The sequence below is a fragment of the Camellia sinensis genome, chromosome 6 (genome assembly GCF_055761805.1).
Source record: "Camellia sinensis isolate YWXY chromosome 6, ASM5576180v1, whole genome shotgun sequence".
NCBI classification, from domain to species: Eukaryota; Viridiplantae; Streptophyta; class Magnoliopsida; order Ericales; family Theaceae; genus Camellia; species Camellia sinensis.
Window position 1 is genome coordinate 167,602,181 of NC_138966.1, and position 24,260 is coordinate 167,626,440.

General features: G+C 32.4%; 2 protein-coding genes across 15 annotated transcripts in view; one reads left to right on the forward strand and one right to left on the reverse strand.

Annotated features, from left to right (window-relative positions):
• Positions 1 to 3,616: 3,616 nt before the first annotated feature.
• On the forward strand, positions 3,617 to 5,416 carry LOC114323809 (9-cis-epoxycarotenoid dioxygenase NCED6, chloroplastic). Its single transcript, XM_028271488.2, has one exon. The coding sequence runs from the start codon at positions 3,673 to 3,675 to the stop codon at positions 5,290 to 5,292; it is 1,620 nt and encodes a 539-aa protein (XP_028127289.2). The 5' UTR covers positions 3,617 to 3,672; the 3' UTR covers positions 5,293 to 5,416.
• A 12,723-nt stretch (positions 5,417 to 18,139) lies between these two features.
• Positions 18,140 to 24,260, reverse strand: part of LOC114323741 (gamma-soluble NSF attachment protein) — a 99,119-nt gene continuing 92,998 nt past the window's right edge. For 13 of the 14 annotated variants that reach the window (XM_082875282.1, XM_082875286.1, XM_082875289.1 and 10 more), the window contains one exon: positions 18,140 to 18,462. In XM_082875282.1, the coding sequence (XP_082731408.1) occupies positions 18,358 to 18,462 (105 nt within the window). In that variant the 3' untranslated portion in view covers positions 18,140 to 18,357. Of the gene's footprint in view, positions 18,463 to 23,399; positions 23,468 to 24,260 lie in introns of all 14 variants that reach the window. The other variant, XM_082875287.1, reaches the window with a different exon arrangement.

The following is a 24,260-nucleotide window of genomic DNA, read 5'->3' on the forward strand; positions in this document are numbered from 1 at the left end:
TATTTTCTGTTAATAATAAATTTTTTTAATTAAATTTTAAAAAGAGTTTGGTTATGAGTGTTGATCAAAATTTTCAATAGTGTGAACGTAGTGTGTTTTGTTATGAGTTATAACAATTTGAATTAAGTTTTGAAAACTCTTTTCAAAACTTATAACCAAACAAATTTTCTTACTTCACATGTCAAATCAAACTTTCAAAACTCAATTCCGCACTTAATTCAAAACTCAATTTAAGACTCTCTTCAAAAACCATAACCAAACAAATTTTCTACATTCAAATCATAATTTCACAACTCACAAACTCAAAATACAACTCATACTCTTAAATCATATTTACAAAACTCTACCAAACGCAATCCTAATTTTGCCGTTCTTTTTGTCAAGTTTCTCTCTCACTTCGCTTGGCTTGTGACAGCTAATAAAACTATAAAAAAATAAAATACAAATGTAAATGACTCAAAAGAAAAATGTCAATATCATTTTAGTTTACTTCGTAGAAGTTGATAAATTCGATTGAGTAAGATTGGATCTTAAAAAATTTATTAAATATTTCATATATTATGTACATGAAAGAAATAAACCTTCTCGTATAATCCTGTTGATCAAGTCTGCGCTCCTCCGTACGACGTCACTTTACTCCCTGAAAACACAAACGTGAGCTAGCCGGTGGGTGTGTGCCGGATACCTCTCCGATGCCTAAGTCAGCAAAATAGACAAATAGACAAAAGCTCTGCGTATTCGAGAATCAAAGTTGTGTTACCTCTCCAAAGGTGATGTTGTGAGCTTTTATAGGTTCCGCGTGACACAATCCTAGTAGGACTCTTACTCCTCCATGTAGAGTCCTCCTTGGATTTACACTCCTGAAAGATAATACTTATCCTTCAACACCCCTCATTGCTTAAAACAAGTGAGATAGTTTTTCCATGGTTAGACTCCAATATGACCGAGGTAAGCCTAGCTATGTTAAGCCGCAGATCAGACCGGGATAACTCTACCTCGGTTCCTCCTGTATAAATCATAGCATAATTGGATCGAGCTAACAATTAGTATGGTTCCGACCGATCTAATACCACTGCGTCGTGACCGATATAACTTTTAGTATGGTGAGCGAGCTAACCGTAGCTCTTTGGGACCGGAGTAACTTCAAGTCTCTCGCGGACCGGAGTAACTTTACATCTCTCTTGGGCCGGAGTAACTTTATACCTCTCTCGGGCCGGAGTAACTTTATGGCCTGTTTACTCAGCTCTTTGTATTGTGGCCCATAACGGCCCATTACCCAGCTCGGCCCAACTTTCATATAAATTACCCTCTTATGTTACATGAGTTTGAAATGCACGTGTCAGATATTTGATAAAAATATTTATAAATCTTTTGAGATTTCTAATATTTTTCAATTCAATTACCTTACTTCAAATTTGAATTTTCCATCTATAATTGCCTGTGTAATTGTCTTTCTTTCTTTTTGTTTCATTTTTTTAAGGTGGGCAAAACTCACTTTATCCTATTTAAGTCTTTCTGTTGTAAAAATAATCGTTTATACCCACATGATTTTAGGCTATGTGGTCTTTTGGTAATATGGTAAAAAGTTACGTTTGCAGCTTGGAAAAAGAAGAAGCTATATTGGCTTTTTTTTAACAAGAAATCATTTGGTAAGGTGAAAAAAAGTTACATGAGAAATTACAATTGTACCCTTTATATTGTTTAGGGTTATACATGGGTGAACATGTAAATTTTCTAAATTGGGTGAGATAGTTTGATCATTTTATTATGATGTGACATCATAAATAAATATTAATCAAAAAAATCAAAATTAATTTTTTATCAACTTCTTAAATCACTTTCCAAAAAAACCAAAAAATTTGGTAAAAAGTCATTTTTTATCATTTTTCCAAAACACCCCTATATAATACAACTCTAATTTTGTTAATTTTACTTGTAAAAAGACACTTACACCATTGGGGACAAAAAAATAAAACATACACTGAAATGTGATTTTTTGACCTAAAAATATAAACAGCAAATACAATTTTAAAAATAATCATTTATTTTTTGTAATATAAATATAATTCAAATATATAATTATCGATATTTGATTATTTTAATTTTTTATATAAATATTTTATCAAAACATCAACAATTTAAATTATTCAAATCGATTCCAAAATTAACTCACTTAACCAAAACTATTTTTTTAATATGGTTGGTCAAGTTAAGAGGATTCAAACCTATAAATAATTTTTTTTATAATATTTTTGCTTTCCTTATTAATAACCCGAAACTGTCTCTAGCATCCCAGGAACAGAAAGTTGTACACAAAAAGTATGTTGATTTAGATTGACCGGATAAAAGGAGCTTGTAATTTACTGAATTGTTAGTTTTAGGATATATTATCTCTTGATTATTTAGTTAGATTAGATTTGTATTATATATTTGTTTAGTCATAGGATTAGATGTCTAGATTGGATTATTTTATTAAATCCTATGGCCTCGTTTGAGAAGTGGCTATTTTAGAGGCTTTTTGACTTTTTGACTATTTTAGTAGGCTATTTTAGTTTTTGTGTTTGGGAAGATGAGATGGATTTTTATTTGAGTTGTTATATTGAAAAATGTGTTGAAATGATATTTGAAATTAAAATGACAAATTTGTCCTTAAGATTACAATTTTTTAAATTGATATAAAAGGGCAAAATCGTAATTTACCAGTTGATGTAACAATTTGTCAATTGACAGTGTAGGTTGTGCCTACACTGCCGGCAGCTGCAGCCTATATTTTTTATTTTTTTTTGAAAAACTTTGAACAGTGGGATTTTTTGGCTTATTTGTAATTTGAGGCTATAATAGCCTCAACCCTTTCTTCCCAAACAGCGCCTATGTTTGTTTAGTCATGAGATTAAATATTTGGATTAGACTATTCTATTGAATCCAATGTGTATCCTATTTTATTTATTTATTTATTTTTAAAATTAAATAAATAGAACATCAATAAAAATAATATAAATTTATTTTAAATTTTAATTGAGATTATTTTATTTTAAATTAAATAAATTGAATAAATTGAGCTTTTAATTTTATTTTTAATTTACTAAAATTATATAAATTTTATTTTAATTTTATTTCAATAAACTTAGGATAATCTCAATCCTGAGCTTATATCTTGAGTTTTTTGTCCCACACTTCTCCCTTGGGATAAAATTATCCCACATAGAGTATTTCATCTACCAAATTATCCCACATCTACCGATAAAACTATTAGTCTGGATCATAATCCGAAACAAAATTTTTGAACCAAACAATAGAGTATTTCATCTACCGAATTATGAATCTTAACCCATGCCACTATACCTCCAAACAAACGTACTCAAAGCTCTCATCTTTGTAACCACATAAAAATAAATTATATAAAAAATAATATTAGAAATCATAAAAAAATTTAAAAAAATATATCATAAAAATTTATTATCCTTTAATTAAAATGTGATATTTTATTATATATATAATCTAAAAATAAAAAATGTTTAATGATCATTTTTATAATATTTTTTTCATAATTGATGACCTTGCTCTTAAATAAAATAAGAGTAATCTGATCTTGTCTCATCTCTCATCAAATATCCGTAGTAACCCCTCTCTTTCTTCTACACCCTTCACCCTTCTCTCTCTCAAACTCCCACTATGCAAGACTCCCACCATTTCCTCACCACCCCACAAACTTCTAAACTTGAAACTAATCCCAAACTTCACACACCCAGAATAAAGCTTCCAACACCAACCGCCACAAAACCATGCACATGCAAAATCCTTATCAACCCATCAAAGAAGACTCTGAGTCCACCGCAGAAAATTACTCTGCCGCCGGAGAAAAACCCATTTTTCATTCCGCCACATGAGCTGAACCCACTTCAGAAGCTAGCAGCCTCTGCCCTAGACATGGTTGAAAATTCAGTGATCATGGAATTAGAAAAGAAACACGGGCTGACCCGGATTGTCGACCCGGCGGTTCAGCACGGTCTCCAGGTGATGGGTCAGATTCCGGTGGGTCTATGCGGGGTTTATCTGAGAAATGGAGCCAACCCGATGTTCCAACCAACCAACGGCCACCACATGTTTGACGGCGACGGCATGATTCACGCCGTTACGTTGGGACACGGGAACAAAGCCAGCTATTCTTGCCGCTTCACTCGCACGAGCGGGCTCGAACAAGAAACCGCATTGGGTAGGCCGATATTCCCCAAGCCGATTGGCGAGCTGCATGGCCATTTGGGCGTGGCTCGGCTGGCTTTGTTCTTCGCTCGCTCGAGTATTGGTTTGGTGGACTCGTCTAGAGGCACTGGCGTCGCTAATGCTGGGTTAGTTTATTTTAATGGTCGACTTTTAGCCATGTCAGAGGATGATCTTCCGTATCTCGTCGGCATGACGAATGATGGTGATCTCGAAACGATCGGGCAGTTCGATTTCAACGGCCAGCTTGAAGGGTCCATGATCGCTCATCCTAAGGTGGACCCTATCACAGGTGAACTTTACGGTGTAAGTTACGACGTCATAAAAATGCCGTACCTGAGGTACTTCAAATTCGACACGTGTGGGAAGAAGTCACGTGACATACCCATTTCCCTCCACCAGCCGACTATGATTCATGACTTCGTAATTACGGAAAGTCACGTGATCATCCCGGATCACCAAGTTGTGTTCAAGTTATCTGAGATGATCCGGGGTGGGTCACCCGTTATCCACGACCCGAACAAGACATCCCGGTTTGGGATTTTGCCCAAAAATGCAATGGATGAATCGGGAATTCAATGGATTGATGTACCAGACTGCTTTTGCTTCCATTTATGGAATGCATGGGAGGAAAATACGAAAGAAGGCGATCCGGGTATCGTGGTTATCGGGTTGTGTATGACCCCGCCCGATTCAATTTTCAACGAACGTGACGAACCGCTCCGAAGTGAATTGTCCGAGAAACGGTTCAATTTGAAAACGGGCGGGTTGGCCCGCCGGGTCATTGTTGCCGGCCTGAATTTAGAATCCGGACAAGTGAGCAAGTGGCGACTTGGTCGGAAAACCCGGTACGCCTACTTGGCAATAGCCGAGCCGTGGCCGAGGTGTTCTGGCATTGCCAAGGTTCATTTGGTGACAGGAGAGGTGACCAAGTTTTTATATGGTGATGAGAGATTTGGCAGTGAACCGTGTTTCGTGCCTGAAAAGATGGCCGTAGAGGAAGATGAAGGGTGTGTGATGAGCTTTGTGAGAGATGAGAGGAGAGAGAGGTCTGAGTTGGTGATAGTGAAGTAAGTGGCCTCAGTGAGGTTGCCTTCTAGAGTGCCTTATGGTATCCATGGCACATTTGTTAGTTCACAAGATTTAAATGAACAAGTTCTATGTTAATACAATATTTTGTATTTGTATGCAGTTTTTGTCATGTGTCCATTTGCAAACTTGTTTGTTTGTGTTTGAATTTTTTTTTAACAGAGTATTAAATCTCATTCCCTAAAAAGTAAAGTAGAAAGGAACAAGGTGATTTTTTTAATAAAATTGTCGGGTAAGGTAGAAGTACACGTAGTAATGACATCGGGCACATAATCGTTAATTCTAAAAAAAGAGTAAAATTTTGATGTAATTAATGCCATGATATAGAATTATGAATAATACTGGATGTATCAATTAATGTATTAATTAATATATTAATAGATAATGTGACATAATTTTAAAAATTTTGAGTATTTATAATTTGTATAATAGATAGAATCAATAATAATAACATAACACTAATTGATATATTAATATTTATATATGATATAATACTAATTGATACACTATTAATTAATACATATGACACCATCGGAATGATTTTATTAGCAAAATACAGGTGGACTATCCATCACAATCCTTGACCAAAGCAAAAAATGATTTGACAACGCTAAACTCCACAAAATCTGTAATCTCCAATTTCTTTACCTTCTCTAACCTGGTTATTAATGTTAGGTATTTAACAGGGGATCAAACTTCTCTCCCGTGATCGGATTGGAACATGTTGTTGGAGCTTTGGCGGTTTACTATAAGTCTTGTTTCGATAATCTGAATCGTTCAATATGTAGAATTCGTCAAGTATTTTATCCTTATCACGTTGGTTGGATATCGATAACTACTTGATCGGATCATATTTATGTCAACGGTAAATATAATTTTTAAAATAAATTATTGACAAAAATATGATCCGATCAAGTTGTTATCGATATTTGATTAATGTGATTTTTTGTAGAAATACTCGATGAGCTTTACACATTGAACAGTTCGAATTATCGAAACATGATCCATGGTGAGCCCCACAGGCTCAACAGCATCGCCAAGTTGTCCCCTTAACAAGATTGTCAAGAAAACTATGAAATAAAAATGATTAAGTTCAATACATTGTAAAATTTATGTATATAGTAAATTTGATCACAATTGATATTTTAAAATAATATTCTAACTATCAATATCATCAATCAAACAGACTATACGTACAAAGGTTATTGAAATGTAAAAGTAGATAAAAGAAATGTGATTATGTGAGGAATAAAGGCTCATCTCTATGTATGACAACATCGAACCTAGTGTATATATTCATTTCGAGTCCGGATCCTTGGTCGCCCATTCCTGCGGCACCCCAAAAACGACGTCGTTTTGGGGAAAATTTCAATTAAAAAAAGAAAAGAAAAAGGGACAGAACAGAAGCAAAGAAGAAGGAAGGTTCCCTAAACGATGTGAGCAAAGTAATCAATTCATTTCCACATGTATATTTTTTCAAATTACCTTCAATGGAATAGTTATTAAGAATCCCTTACAATTAACTACTTGAGACTATTTTAGACATACTGGCAAATCAATCTCATATTGCCATTATTATGTTCTTGAATTCTTAACACCAACTCATCTAAACTTGACAGCCAATTTAAAGAGGCTGGTCTCCCCTTCCCTTTCCTCTCTTTTCCCCTCCCCTTCCCTTCTCTTCTCTTCTCTTGCTTTTTTGCTTCTGTTTCTCAGCAACTCTCCCTCTTTGGTGCTGTAATTTTGCAGTTAGGTATTCTCCTCTCTTCTGTAGAAGAGAAGAAAAACAACAGAAGTGAGGAGAATACCTGCCTGCAGAATTGCAGTACCAAAGAGGAAGAGTTGCTAAAAAACAGAAGCATAAAAAGCAACAGCAGAGAAAGGGAAGAAGGAAGAAGGTGGCAATGTACTGATGATTCGGCCAGGCACGACGGTGAACTCGGTGAGAGAAGAAAGGCTTTCGATGGCTGGGTGGAGGCTGCCGGCGAGGCAGGGTGAGCCGGCGCTAGGATCGCCGAGATTCAAGGCGATGATCTTGTCGGAGTCGCAGTAGACGCCAGGGAAGTTGTAGGGCTCGGTGGTGAAGCCCCAGGAGGAGAAGTAACTGGAGCTAGGAGAGTCGGCGAGGAAACTTCGAATCAATTAGAGTGATAGGAAATCAAGGGGATCTAAGATTGCGAATGTGAAGAAACTAGATTGAATAAAACAGAGCAAATGTATCATCATCATCAATATCTTCATTTTTGCTTAACACACAAAAATCGATTGAACAGAGCATAGAGATTAAAAGTGATTTTATAAGATTTTTGGTTTGGATCTGCCTTATTCTTCTCCCTTCTTCTTTCCTTCTTCTTTGCTTTTGTTTTGTCCTCTCTTTTTTTTTTGTCTTTTTTTTAATTGAAATTTTCCCCAAAACGACATCGTTTTGGGGGTGCCTCAGGAATGACCGCAGGAATGGGCGGCCGAGGATCCGAACTCTATTGCTTTCATGGTTTTGTCTGTTATATGAGGTGCACTTAGGGACTTACAAGCAGGCTAAGAATAACATATATGCATTACTTTGGTGCTATCATGCCATTTTTTTTGGCTTCTTCTTTCATTTAAATTTTGAAATTAAGATGAAAATATTTTTCTTTTTAGAAATTAGAACTTAATTATGTGTGATCAAATGAATTGCTTGTTTGTTAACATAAGATAACTTAATATTTCAAGGAATTGTTTAATATTTTTTAATTTTTATTAAAAGATATGCAATGTAGTAGACAGTTGATATAATCCAATCTAAATTTATCTATCTATACTATATATTAAGCAAAAAGAGGTTTTTAACCCCAAGGCCTGTGGGAGCTTCAATATCCCAACCTGAATTTTCTAAATTTTTTATTAAAAAAAAAAAACTCATCATTTATTAATTTAGTCAAAATCCCCTGATCAGCATTTAAAATCCCCTCATACAAATAATTATAGATACAATCTGTGTATAGTTATTGCAGTACCCTTTTCAACTTCTCTCATACACTATAGTTAGTGATAAGATTGTTAAATTATTTTTATAAAAAATCTTAAAAAATATAATTTATATATTAAAAAAATCTAAAACAAATATAAATATCTATAATTATTCCGTGCATAGCACGAGTGATAGGTTAGTATCTATACTATATATTAACCAAAATGAGTTTTTTAACCCCAAGCCTTGTGGGAGTTCCAATTTTCCAATCTAAATTTTTTGATTTTTTGATTGTAAAAAAAAAAAAACCTCAGCATTTATTAACTTTTCCCAATTCCCAAGTCTTACCCTCATAATAACACTTTAATGCATTAAGAACAAGTATAAAAAAAATTCTTTGAAATCCAACACATATAAATTCCTTGAAAAGTCCCAAAACATATGATTATTATCCCTCATAATAACACTTTAATGCATTAAGAACAAGCATAAAAAAAATTTCTTGAAAAGTCCAACACATACGATTATTATCAAAATATTAAACTTTAATATAATATAATAAAAAAAAGAAGACATTTAATTCCTTAAAAAGTCCAACACATATGATTATTATCAAAATATTAAACTTTAATATAATATAAAAAAAGAAAAAAAAGAAGACATTAAAAAAAAAATATTTAAAAATCGCAATTCACATATATAGATAATTGTAAATATATTAAGGAAAATGGGGTTTCTAAACCCTAAGCTTTGTAGGAGTTCCAATCTCTCAATCTTAATTTTCTAAATTTTTTATTTAAATCCCTTTATCAGCATTTATTAACTTTTTCCAATCCACATGCCTGAATTTATTGATTTGGTCAAAATCTCTGATTAACATTTAAAATTCCCTCATACAAATAATTATAGATACAGCCCGTGCACAGTTACTGCAGTAGCTTTTTTAATTTCTCCTGTACGCTATGGTTAGTGATAGGATTGTTAAATTATTTTTATAAAAAATCTTAAAAAACATAATTTATATATTAAAAAAATTAAAATAAATATAAATATCTATAATTATTCCGTGCATAGCAGGGGTGACAGGCTAGTATTATATAAGGAAAATGAGATTTTTATAAACTCACAAGTTTTGTGAGAGCTCCAATATCCTAATCTTAATTTTCTAATTTTTTGATTTAAAAAAAAAAAAAAACACAGCATTTATTTACTTCTCCAAACTCACCATTATTTTTGACTTCTCCAATACCTATTGCTACACCCTTTTCAACTTCTCTCATCTAAAACAAATATAAATTCTTATTAAATCTATCTATCTATCTAAACATTATATAAATAAAAAGAGGTTTCTAACCACAAGTCTTGTGGAAGTTCTAATATCTCAAACTAAAATTTCTAATTTTGTGATTTTAAATAATTAAAAAAAATCCTCTATAGCTCTCATTCAAGCAAAAAATAAATAAAATAAAATAAAATTAATATCTTTAGATTTATGAGTTTCAAATGGAAAATATATCAAATATATAAAATAAAAAATAGAAAATATACTAATCCATTTCAAAATTCAAATTTGAGGAGCACTAAATATGAAAAGCATTTCATTAATTTAAAATTAAAATTATAATGATTTATCCCATAATATATAGGTTTTAAATAATGATATATTCTATGATTTATCTATATACCTATATATCTATATAATTGCAAAATATTGTCATTTTATTAAGGTTGAAAGTTGTAATTATTTTTTCTCATTTTTTTTTTTAAATTTTGTTTAAAAATATTTAGTATCTCTAGATTTATGACTTTCAAATGAAAAATATATCAAATATATAAAATAAAAAAATAGAAAGTATACTAATTCATTTCAAAATTCAAATTTAAGGGGCATTAAATATGGAAAGCATTCCATTAATTTAAATTTAAAATTATAATAATTTATTCCATAATAAATAAGTTTTAAATAATGATCTATTCTATGATTTATCTGTATATATATTATTATAATTGTAAAATATTGTCATTTCATTAAAGTTGAAAGTTGTAATTCTTTTTTTTTTTTTTCAATTTTCTTTTATTTTGTTTAATTTTTTGTTAATACGTGTTATAATATGATTGGTTTATAAATTAATTTTATATTCTTAAAATAAAATTTCAAATTTGAATTCTTACTTAAATTATGTTACTATAATTGGAATGAGATCAACATTCATTCATTAAATTTTGCATCCTTTATTAAATTATAAAATAAAATTCTATATTTAAATTCTTCTCAAATTATATTACTACAATTAGAATGAGATCAATATTCACATGTTTCATAATATTATTGTTCTAAATATAATTTGTTTTAAATACATGTATTCAAATTGTTAATCGCTATTAATTTTTTCTTTTTTTGTTTTAAATTTTATAAAAAAAAATTATATCCTTCTAAACTATAAGGACTTGAACAATAATATTTTTTAATATAATTTTTTTTATTATTTTAAAGTCAAGAACAAAACATAACTTTTTTAGTACTTACCAAGCATGGTGGATTTTGTTAGATTTTTTATTTTTATTTTATTTTTTTTTATCTCAATTGTCAATTAAAGAAATTAAAATAAAGAATAAAGATATATTTAGCTCAAATTATTAAAAAGTTACTTTTGCTAAAATAAATTAGAAAGCAACATTAATTTTTTTTTTTAAAATTAAAAGTGATAGTTTGTTAAAATTTTTTTATTTAAAAAAAAGAGGGTTATAGGTGATAATTTATTATTCATCTAAATTATTTTTAGATTAAATGAAAATACCATCTTAAATTTTCTTCTTTCCTTTTTTTATTCAAATACTTTTATTTTGTGAGAAATTTGTTTTTATTCTATTTAATATTTTATTGTAATTTTTAAATTTAAAAGAATTTCTAAAAAAAATATTTAAATTATTTATGCCATTATAAAAAGTTAATTTTTTTTAATATCTAGTGGTAGTTTGGATAGTGCTAAATAAGTATATTTTTTTATTTTTTACGAAAATATGTACAGAAAAGTAAAAATGTGATGTGACTCAAAAAAGATAATTAAGTATATATTTTTTTATTTTTTATGAAAAGATGTATTGAAAAATAGAGATTGATGTGACCCAAAAAAGATAAAAAGAAAAAAAAAAAGAGCTAATATGTCACTTCCTAAACAATCCTTTATTCAATGATCCTTTTCTAAAAGGTATATTTTTTAAATTTTTCAAGAAAAATTCTATTTGAAATCTCAAATATATTGCTTTTTCTTTTGTTCATTAATATGAAATTTTTAATTAATTTTATTTATTATTTTAAAAAATAAATTAGCAAAATTTTTGTATATTTATATATATAACTTTGTTTTGATTTATCAGGTTATTTGGTATTTTTGTCCAAGTCTACTCAAATTTAATTTGAATTTTTAAATTTATGCAGGGGTCCTAACTTAATTAAAAATTATATTGTTCAATCTTTAAAAAATTTTAAGCTTGACTCAAGTTGCTTGTGTTGAACTCATCTATGTTTGCAATTCTAAGATGGGGGTTAAAAGTTACATGATTAAATTTGTAATAAATTAAAAAATAATAAAAAAATTATGATAAAATTGTGAGAATTAAATTGTAAATTTCAATCTTCTTTGTTTTCATAATTTGCATAAAAAAATTTAACTATTTGTATTATTTTTTATAAAAATATATTATTATTTTTTTACATACCGTGCATAGCACGGATTATTAATAGTAAGATAAAAAGATAAAAAGTAGTAACAAAATAATACATGCCAAACATAGATATATGTGCTATAAGCATGGAGAGAGTACATACATTGGATTGGACATGTAAGAGCATCTACAATGGAGTGGTTAAAAAATGGTGTGTTATATGACGAAAAGTGATAAAAGTGGGGTTTAAAAATGTGTGTTAAGGTGTGTTAATTTTAGAGAGTGAGTGATATTATAATGAATATGTTAAGATATGTGTTAAGTGATGTATAAATATATTAAATTAATAAAAAAATAATATTAATAACTTATTTTCTCTCGCCTCTCTTCTCTTTCTTTTCTTCTTCGTTGTCATTTCGACTGCTAGTGGGTCCCACACTCTATTTCTCTCTCTCCTCTCTTGTTCCTGTAATGGTTGGCCAGAATATTTGCAACTAGCATGTTTACATCTGACAGTGTTAGCAAAGGAGTTAACATTTCCATTGCAGTGTCAAACAATAATTTTGACTGGTTAAAAATTAACGTATGATACTAACTTGTGTCTTAGTGAGTCCACTGTGAATGTCCTAAGTACACACATGAAGCTTTATAGAATTCAGTGAATTAATTAAAGAGAACTAACGGGTTGTTTAGGATGATTTAAATAAGGGAAAATCGGTTTAAGGTCCCTATCCAACTTTTAGTAATGGATTAGGTCCACAATGTGTTCTTTTGTAGCCTAAGGTCCCTCAATGTTATTTTAGAGTGTAAAATACCTGTCTTACCCTTGTTTATAATATACGTTGTTTTGAATTTGGCAGCTAAAGATCATATTGATATTTTGTGGGAGATTACGTGAGGATGAACTTGACGATTCAGATTTTTGTGGAGATTTTCTAGGGTTTTTGTAGGTGTTGAAATGCTGTTCGTTGTTTGTAGGTGTTGAAATCCTATACGAGTTGAAATCATGTTCGTTGTTTGTAGGTGTTGATCGATCGTGTAGGAGTTGAAATCTGGTTCATTGTGTTTGATTTGATTTCATGTGGAGTTGAATTAGATAAGTTTTCAATTTTTGATTTGATTTGATCGTGTAGGTGTTGAATTAGGTTTTTGTTTTTAGTTTTGATCAATGTGAGAGAGACGAACTCAGTGTTGTTGTTTTTGATTTTTGAAGTTAATTTTTCATTATCTATTATTGATGAATTTTCGATGGTGTTGATTTTGATTTTTGGAGTTGCTTTTTCATTCTCTGTCAACATGGTTATGAGTTGCTTTTTGGTGCTCTGTTTTTCTGCATTTTTGTGCTCTGTTTTTTGTTCACTTTGCATTTTTTGTGTAGTGCAGAGAAAATTGCAGGTTTGTTACTATAATTGAACTCAAATCACAGAGAAAATTGTAAGCTTGTAGTGCAGTGAAAATCACAGAGAAAATTATAAGTAGGCAGAGAAATTTACAGACGTAGCAATAGAGTAGTAAGTGTTTTGTTTTTTTTTTTTAAATTTTTTGAATTGAATGTTTTGTGAACATAACAGATCTTCTCTGTGATTTTTTTATGTGCTTGTGTTGAATATATTTTTGTCTCTTGATGTTAATGTGTTTTTGTTTTTGTTATATTGAAAGTGAATATAAGTTCACAAATTTCTCTGAACTTTTCTTTGTAGTTCAAAGAAAATCATACGATTGTATTACAAATGATAAGTATTACAAATTTCTCTGGACTTATATGTTGTGTTTTTATGTGTTTGCACTTTTCAAAGTTTTCTGATATGTTTTCTTTGCACTTTTCATTTTTTTTTTTTGCACTATTCATGTTTCTGGACTTTTCTTTGTAGTATAGAGAAAATCGTAGGTTTGTTATTATAATCCAATGAAAATGACAGAGAAAATGTTAAGCTTGTAGTTGAGTGAAAATCACCCTTGAAGTTGGTGTCTTGATCTTGATGCTTATTGCTTCTTCAACTTGGACTTGTTTTTTTTGTGGTGTTCTGGTGCTGCTACTGCGTTTTGATCTAAGATCATAAGACGCAGACACAGAGACTTTTGGTTTCTTTTTCGGGGTTTCTGGGGTTGTGCTGCTTCTGCGCTTTGCCATTTCTATAGAATGAAAACATAAACATTAAATCCCAGAGAAAATTACAAGGTAGCAATGATTACACAACAGAGAAAATTACAAGGTAGCAACATAAACATGACAGAGAAAATTACACAACAGAGAAATTTTGAGGAAATGAAGCATTGAACAAAATAAATATGCCAGAGAAAATTAGACACAAGACATAAACATAATGTGGCCAGAGAAAATTATAAATGCTGCCAGAGAAAATTAGACACACAAGTAAGAAAAGTAATTTGGCCAGAGAAAATTATAAATGCCAGAGAAAATTAGCCACACCAATAGAGTAGTAAGCCACAGATAATTTGCTTGAGAAAATAATGAAGAAACATAAACATGCCAGATAAAATTACACAATAGAGAAACACAAATGTAGCAAGCCAGAGAAATTTACAAAAACAAGAACACAAGAAGCTTCAATAAGAAGCCCCAAATGCACAGAAAGTAGTTCAATTTTGACAGTTGGAAGGAAAGCAACCCATCATCAGTTGGAAGCAAAGAAATTCTGGACTTCCAAGGAATTTCTCTGGATTCAACCCAGAGAAAATTCAAATTTCTCTGGTCCAGAATTTCTCTGGAACGATAAAACTCTAATTTGATCAATTTGTCATTGGTTTTGCTGCTGCTGATTCAATCACAATTTCCTACACAAACAAATTAATAGTTCTTCTATGAGTTTGTGATAGATTTTCTTTAAACTTAATGGTATGAATTTCTCTGGGTTGAATCCAGAGAAAATTCAAATTTCTCTAGATCACTTTAAGCCTTCCTCTACTGCTGCCTCTTCCTCAAGTTTCTTTTTCCAATATTCTTCAAGTAGGGGTCCAAATATTGCTTTTCCAGAAACAACTCCAATTCTACTAAACCCAAAAAATCAAAAGACGTTATATTCAACACTCAGAGAAATTTTGAACCTGAAGATGTTATATTCAACACTGGATATATATATATATATGTGCTGACATTGTATATATATATATATATGTATCATATATATATATATATATATATATATATATGTTTGCAACCATACATAAGATAACTAAGAGTGACTGTTTGATTATGGTTGCAAATGGTCTTAATTGATTAATTATCATATATATACTAGTCAAGACAGTAAGCAACAGATTGTATATATATATATATGTATGTATCATATATATATATACATCTATCAACTCCACTCCATTCTGTTTGTTTACCCAGAAAATCAAATTTGCCAAACTTAGTGCTTTTGTTTTGCTGAATTTGTTTTCGTACTAGCCGGAAAATACCCAACACCAGTACCAACATCACAAAGGAGAATATCCAGTAGACAGGTCAAAAAAATCAACTCATCTGAAGATGAACAGACGTAGGGTATTTTGGTCCAAGAAATTGATAAAATGCGCGGGTATTTTGGTTAGGGACCTGAGGCAGTATTACATTTTTTAATGTCATTTATGCAGAAAATTGTTATTATTAGGGAGCTTAAAAAAAAACCCCCTATAATCTATCTAATTTTTGAGAGATTCAAAACAAAGATCATAATATATATATATATATATATAGTTTCTCTCTACTTTATCTCATGCCTCTCTTAAAATATATGTGTATTATTATTATTATTATTATTTTATTTTATTTTATTTTATTTTGTCCAAATCACTCGATCCGAATAGGTAGGTCTCTTTCTTTGGTTGGATAACCCATTGTGTGGTGGATAAAAATCTGAACCACTAAGCTGTGGTTGTTGGACTTTTTAAAACCTAAAACTTACTCATAAAGAATGAATGGTCTGGTTGGAGAACAGCTTGAGAACTATCCGATGCCTAAGTTAGTGAATCAATAGACAAAGGAGCAGAAAATGTGAATGAAAGTTTAGATAAAAGTGTTGGGATGTGTGTGTCTTAGCTTTGGATACCACCTTTATTTATACTCTGCTCCCACTAATCGTTATGGATGGTTATGCCTCCTCTCACTCCTCACGTCAATCCATTTTATCTAAGGATCGTGCATCACATAGGCATGATTATCTAGGACTTAGTTGAGTCATTACTTTAGGCACATCCCTTTGACTTAGTTTGCCTCTTTCGGAAGTGTGTCCTAATTCTGCTTTCCTAATTTTGTATGTCTAGACCCTGGTTCTGGACTCATTATCTCCCAGTCATTTTAGCCTTCCACATCCACTATCCATAATTATTATTTTTTTATGAAAAATAATTTACAAATTGAATTTAAAAAAAAAGAAGAAGAGAGAACTTAATCATAATAAGGTAAGGTGTGCGTAGTGCGATTTGGTATGATTTGAGAGTAAAACTAAAATCAAATTGTGGATGGTAGATTGAAAAATTTACTATCTGTACATCTATTAGTTAATTGAAGAATAACCTTAAACAATTATTAATCATTTGCATAATATATAACATTAATTGATTTTACATAATAACATTAATTTGCATCAAATTTCACATTTCAAATCTCTCTAACACTAATTTTTATTTTGATATTTCACTAGAAGTAAAATAAAATAAAAAAAATATATGTATTAACTATGACGGGACAGGATGATTTAAGGCAAATTATAAATTTCAAACTACAGATCAAATCAACTCACGGTTAGTAGACGGATTAGTGCAAATTGGACATTTTTAATAGATTATACAGTATTTCACACAATCCTAGAACAAGGTAACAATGTACAAAATTTCATTATTAATAATAATGAAACGTGTTTTACTTAAAAATATTTTGTCATAAGTTGTAATTAAACCTTTCATTATAAGTCATTACGAAAAGTATTTTAGTTGGAAATAAAAAAAGGATAAAATGCTACATTTTTTTAATATTTTATTTTATACATAATTATTTTTTTAATGTCATTTTACTTTTAATTTTCGCTTGATCCAAAACGAATAAAAAATCTATCAGTACGTCATCGATGTATATCTTTCATAACTTAAGAACTCATCCCTCTACACAACACTTTTATAGTGAGATAATTTCTTCCAAAATGGTCTTTTTAATTTGAATCACGAGACAAAATCTTAAAATTCCCTCAACCCTTTCTCATTTTTAGTTGGCGCCAACACTTGACCCCTTCTTAGTTGCCCTGCTAGCCCCCAACCCCTCCCCATCTTTGATCGCCACACCCTAGCCTCCTCCCTCACCACCCACCCTAGTCCCTCCTCCGTTCCTTATTTGGAACTCGTCCCTACACATAGGACGTAGGGAGAGCTCCCAAAGCAATCCTTTGAATTTGAATTCCAAGACAATCTTGAAATTCACTCAATCTCCTTTCACTTTTTAGCTAGCGTCGACACTACCTTTGGTAGCCTCCAATCCCTTCCCATCTCTCATTGCCACACCCTAGCCTCCCTCACCACCCACCCTAGCCCCTACTCCTTTCCCTAACCACTATCTATAATTCCCTCTTTTCTCTTCCAACTACCTTCCACAACCCCCTCTACCCTTACATACGCAATTCCATAGGCCCTTTCCTGCATCACCCCTACCGCCTCCATCTTCTAATTCTCTTGTGCAACTCTCTTTCACACTCTTTTACATCTCTCTGTGCACGTGAAGAGGCATACTTTCACTATATCATGCCAGCCCAACCCAATGTTTATCCACCCCTAGATAGGGGTGGTAGACTTTCTCCATTGGAGAAACATTTTAACTATTAACCCATAGGAGATACTCATAAATATGCAACTTGATTACAACTAAAAAAGTATTTTGAAATATCTTAAAAACAAGGTTATACATATATTTCAAAATATGAGTTACAATGATGAGTGTTTTGACAATGAAAGAACTATAAAAAAATCACATTATTCCGTGGAAGAATTATGTACGAAATTCTGTTTGTAAGAGCATTACTCTTCAAGAAAAATTGCCCCTTTAATGGCATGAATAGCCAATCAGACCAACACAAAATTAACTCTTGAATTATACCCTGTTTTTATTCCATAACTTTCATTGTCAGCTGAAAAGAAACGCATGCACACACACACACAAAAAAAAAAAAAAACACACACACAAAAAAAAAAGAAAAAAAAGAAAAGGGAAAAGAAAATCCGAAATATCAAATGAATCTGTCCAATATCCATATATGCTAGAACTGCTATTCAAAACCTGTTTTTATATTCAGGTATATGGAACAAGAGCACATTGTAAATGTTAGAGGGCTTAGAGGGCACCAAGTTATGTTCATATCTTGCATATAAACAAGAGGAAAATACACACACACACGAAAAAAAGGAACACAGATCAATCAAGATGAGTTGGCCGGCAAGATAAGCTAAGTCAGGTCATCTTCATCCAGTGCCTCTTCTTGTTCTTTGGCTGCATCAGCCCTCAGTGCACTCACATCACCAGCTAGCAACTTCCTTGCAAGCCTGATGATCTGCAGCCATTTATTTATTTCAGTTAAATCCATCCATAAAATTATGCATTTGCCAAATCCCTTCTATAAGAAACATGCATGACAATAGTAATAATAATAACTATTTAACATAATACAATGCTAATAGTATAGTGGAAAGCCTTTATCTGACTACTAGTTCCCCCCCATTCTCCCTTCCTTCTCTTGGCATTCGGGCATTTACAGCAGCCAGAAAAGGGATCTTAACAACCAAAAAGCGTTAAAATAAAAGCAACTAGATTGTTAATTGGCTGATACTTTTGAAACCAATGGAAGGAACAATTCGAACCAAAATGAAAATAATGATGGTATTAATGCCAAAACAAAATGCCAAACAGGAACACTCTTGAAAAGAAAGTGATGACAGAGGAAAGAAGTGGGTTTAACATCTTGTTCACATTTTAAACTCACGGGGTCTATTACCTTTTGTGGGGGGTGGGGATGCAACACAGCTTCTACTGTAATTGAGAGACTGTAAATTTGCTATACCCCTGAACTAGTAAACTTAAATAATTACTTGGAGAATCTTATTTGTTTATTTGCAATTAATAGAACACCCACATAAAAAAATAAAAATAAAAAAGAAAAAGAAAAAGAAAAAGAAAAAACCAATTGGAAGAGTACATTGAATTCGCATTTTGGGGTCAGTGCTGATCTCAACCACATTTCTGTTTCTGAAGGATGGCTTTTCTTGGTACAGGTACATATTCTAAAAATGCTATGGTGCGAGACAACATATAGGGCCAGTTTGATTCCAGTATTAGAGCATAGGATTGGATTGTTAATCTAATGATATATATATATATATATATATATTCCTACGTTTGGATGGCATAAATGATGGCCGGCCTAGTAATACGTAGGACTTCTAATCCCACAAAATTGTGGAATATTCAATACCATATGGAGGTAGGTACTAATAATCCCACACATATTTATCCTACTAATTGAGTTGGACAGTCAATCCAATGATTAATCCCATGGATTATAATCTATCACTATTACTCCAACAAATCAAACAGGCCCATAGTGTGGTACCTCATCAAAGTACTTGCGAATAGAAAACAATATCAACTATGATTTACTAACTTTGATCTCATTTCCCTTCTTGAACCACAAAAGGGCATAAGGATGAGGATGATCTTCAACCTTGAGGTTCAACATTCTAACCACTTGCTGAAAAACTACATTCTCGCAACCACCGTTAGCAATGACCATATTGTAAATAGAGCCTTCAATGTTGCAAGTGGTGTAAAAAATATTGGTATGCAACTAATCCACTTCATTTTCTTGCTTAGGTGTCAGAAGAGTCTTCATCATGAGAGCAAGTCCTTCATCTTCCTCACACTATCCCCTCCAATCTCATTATTATTATTATTATTATTATTTATTTATTGACAACTATCCCCTCCAATCTCTTCATTAGGTGGTTGGTCACAAATACGAACGTCACCATTTCAATCTTGTTCCAGAACTTTCTCAATAGGAAGCACTTGGCTCTGGTTGTTGCCCAAAGTCTTGCAACAATCCAAAGACCTATGACCCAGTTCTCCACACTTAAAGAACTTAAAACCACCACTTTGGGTGAATTCCGGCTTCCGGAAGCACCATTAGTGTGTTGAGTTTTCCCCGGGGCAGACCTATCCACACTCTTCGATGAAGGACTAAGGACAAGCCTTAGCAAAGCAAGGAGTGGATTAGTCCAGCCTAAAACCACCTTGGAAACCTCCTTGAAGGTGTTGTCCTGTAATAACCCGACCCTCCTACATGTTTTCTGGTATGCTTTCAGTCCCTTACTCTGTGCATTTATGTGCTTGCTGTGAAATTTCATGCGAAATTAAGTTTAATTGAGTGAATCTTATGATTATAGATTCATATCTATCTAATAAGAGAAATATCTGCTACAATTATGATGTTTGGATCAGAAATTGAAAGCCTTAAAAGCTTAATAATCTGAAATTGACTTTATATTTGAGATCAGCATGATTTTTAGATCATAATCTGATTTTCTGTAAAAATCTGATTCGAAATGATTAAACTGATTAAATTTTGTTTTATTCAACATTTAGATATATATCTATCTTCACACATTTGATTTGGGAATTCTTAACTCAAAAATATCCCCTGAGAGAGAGTTAGAGAAGAAGAGAGTTTGAGGGGAAGAAGAGAGTTCAACAAGAGAAGATTGAGAACTTGAGAAGAATTTGAGAGATTTAAGCTCAAGGTAAGTTTAACTCACTTTGTACAACCCTTCTCTTGAATTTGAGTAAGAATTTCTTGTTAATATGTAAGCTAGGGTTTGTAATTGGGATGGAGTGTGTGATAATCACCTGATTGGAAGAGTTTTCTTACCATTGAATTATTTTGAAGTAATTTGGGTGATGTGAAGGAATTGAAATCTACTCCTTGAATTCTTATGTTGGAATTACATGTTTATACATTTTTATTGTTTATATACCAGGTGGAGGAGTTAGATTATGATTTCATTAAACTTGTAATTTATGATTATATGGTGTTATAACTTGTAATCCATGTTTATGATATTGTTATGCCATTATATTGTGTTGTTTACCCCATTTATTCCCTTTGTGATGTTGAGAATTTGGTGAATTTGTGCCTAAATCCGGACTGCCCAAAACAGGGGCTACGACCACACGTGCGGGGGTCATGGCCGCACTTGCGGGAAGCACAGCCGCACGTGTAGGGCGCACAGCCGCACGTGCGGAAAGCAGGGGAAATCCAACTTTGCGGTACTGAAATTACCCGCACGTGCGGCCCATCTTACTGCACGTGCGGAGGGGGACTGCTGCACGTGTGGCCTATGCCGAAAAATTCCGTTTGCTCCGTTTTCCTTGTTTGACCCTCTGATATTATTAAAATCTGTATTTGATGCTCTTAAAATGGTTGTAAATTCATTCGAAGCGAAATAAATCAGATATTGTATAAAAAAGAAAATGAACTAATTCTTGAACTAAATGTGCATGTAGGGCACATACCGGGAGGGACTGTCGCCCCACCACAGCACTGTGAGTAAAAGTACAATAGTAGTACATTTGCTTATTGTTAATAATTATTATTAACGCTTTGTTATTCGCAAATTGACTGTGCTAACCTTTATGAACGATTGGAAAATCTGTGTATATCTGTACAACTCCAGAATTATTCTGCTTTGTTGGTATCTGGGCCAGAGGCCAATCTATAAGATCTGTTGGGCTAGAGGCCAATTTGTAAAGTCTGTTAGGCCAGAGGCCGATCTGTAAAGTCTGTTGGGCCTGAGGCTGTTCTGTATGTTACTGGGCTTGAAGCTACTCTGTATAAAGATTGGGCCCAAGGCCGTCCTGAAAATATTTACAGAATGAGATTAATCATATGTTCTCTGCACTTATATACATTATAATTCAAGTTTATTCAGTGAATTGTTTAGGTACTTTTATTCACTGAGTTTTGCTCACTCCGTGTTATGTCTGTCTCTGTAGGTAACCAACCTGGAGGTCAGTCTTAACCCATCATGCCCGTTTCTCTTTTGTCAACCTCAGTGCGTCCAAGCACTTAGATGAAGCTCACTCATTTTTGTGGAGTTCTTGCTAAGCTTTTAGCTTTGTGCTCTAAATTTTCTGTCTAATATTATGAAATGTGTATAACCCTCTTTTACCAATGCTTTTGTTACACGCCCAATTATGGGGCTGGATCTGTACATATATGTATGTTCACTGTATGTTTGTCTATCTGATGCAATGTTTGAGATCCTGGCATAGTAGTGATAGCTCAATGGATACTGTTATGTTGATAATTGCTTCCGTTCAGGCTCCATATGTTATGCAAACCAAATTTTATGTCCGTTTCTGAATTGGTCATGCCCAAACTTTCAGGGGTGAGTTTGGGATGTGACATGTCCCGTCCTATAACACCTTGGCTTTGTTGCTTCTCAACCGTCAAAGCTCTATTGTAAGGCTCGAAGACTGACCACAAAATGTGTAGAACTAGCACATCTTGAATATTAGGCTCCAAGCCGGTAATAGATCTTGCAGCTATTTGTTCCTCACTCTCATTAAGGTCAACTTGAACAAGAAGTTTGTATAATGTTTCCATGTACTCCTCAACACTCCATATTGCTTGAGGTTATATAAGTGCTCATACAAATTTTGCAAGTAATAAAACGGCAAGAATTGCTTCAGTTTCTTCATTTTCTCCCACTCTTAGATCTCGCCGTTGCCACGGCATTGCCTATTCACTTGCAATTGCTCCCACCAAGCAGGAGCTCTTCCCTTGAGGCAAATTGCCATTAACTTCACCTACACTTTGGGAATATTGCCATACTGAAACATGTGCTCAATAGTTTTGAGTGAATCAACAAACTGATCCAGATTGAGACTTCCATGGAATTTAGGAAGCTCAATCTTAATGTTGATCTCCGTTTGTACTCGTAACATTCTGAATTTGCTTGGTATCTTTGTGGAGCACCAAGAGAATTCTCAAAAGAACGGTGAGTTCTCTTGGTATATTCGGAAGCATCACTATCATTGCGTCAAAGAAGCATGGATATGGATACGGACACAGACACAAACATGGTGATTTCAAAAAAAATGGGGATATGGCCACAACAAAATTAACAAAAACTAACACTAATTCAATATAAAAAATCCCCGCTCTTAAGTTAACTCTTATTTTTTTATTTTTCTTTTTTATGAAAGATTTATTAATTATTTAAATACAAGCAAAAAGTAGACATTCAACATTGATCAAAAGCACTAGAGAAGATGAGAAAAAGATTAATTGGCGTGTCTCCAGAAAACAAAATTAATCAAATAACGGGGACATTCATGTCCGACACCACTACGTCTACGACCCTATTTTGAGTGTCGGTGCTTCATAGTGTTGCACCATTTCAAAGTTTACAAAAGCATACATAAATTACCTACCAGCTTGCTCATACAAAAGAGTAGCACTCTTCCAATCAGCACTCCACCTCGTTAGGCTGAGTTGTGTTCTATGATAATGAAAGAACTAATCAATTTTGATACTAGGACACAAGTAGCATGTTTGGAAAGAAGAAAAGGCAAAAAAAGTTATTATTTGGACCTAACAAAATCTTCTCCACACCATAAAAAATCCACAAAATTTTTCCTCCATCTACTTAACAAGAACAGAACAAAAAAAAAAAATACTATTTTGCTTATTGATTTCAGTCCGATTTCAAAAGGGACGTTATTAATTAGACTAAATAGAAGCAATATGAAAAATGTAAGAATACAATTAAAGATCACGGTGACATCTACAAATAAAATAAAACAGAGAGACTATAATTTTCTATATATATAAAAAATTAAATGGGTTTTTGTATCTAGTAAAAGAGCAGTATCTGCATTTCTTGTTATGGAAAAGGTTTGGGGACTTGGTTTAAACGTCAAGATGGGCGGTGAATTCATGGATCAAGAACCCATTTTTATGTTTGGAGGTTTTCGATATAATCCATTATTAAATTTGTAAGACTCCTAAGTTTGATCTCTGGTTTCAATTTTATTTTTCTATATTCTGTTAATGTCTACCTCATTAAGCTGTCTCATTGTGTAATCAGAGACAGAATTGAAGTCAAAACTCAATTCACGAAGTCTAATCTAGATCGCAATCAGTTCACGAACTCAAATCAAGATTAAATCCATGTGAAGTCAGATTGAAATCAGAAAAGGAATCACTATCGCAAACTCAGATCAAGGTCGAATCAATGTGAAGTCCGATTGAAATAAGAAAAAAGGAATTGGGTTGAACTCAACAGATCCTCG

Excerpts from the sequence above, each read along its gene's own strand:
- LOC114323809 (XM_028271488.2), top strand. The coding sequence starts at position 3,673 with ATGCAAGACTCCCACCATTTCCTCACCACCCCACAAACTTCTAAACTT.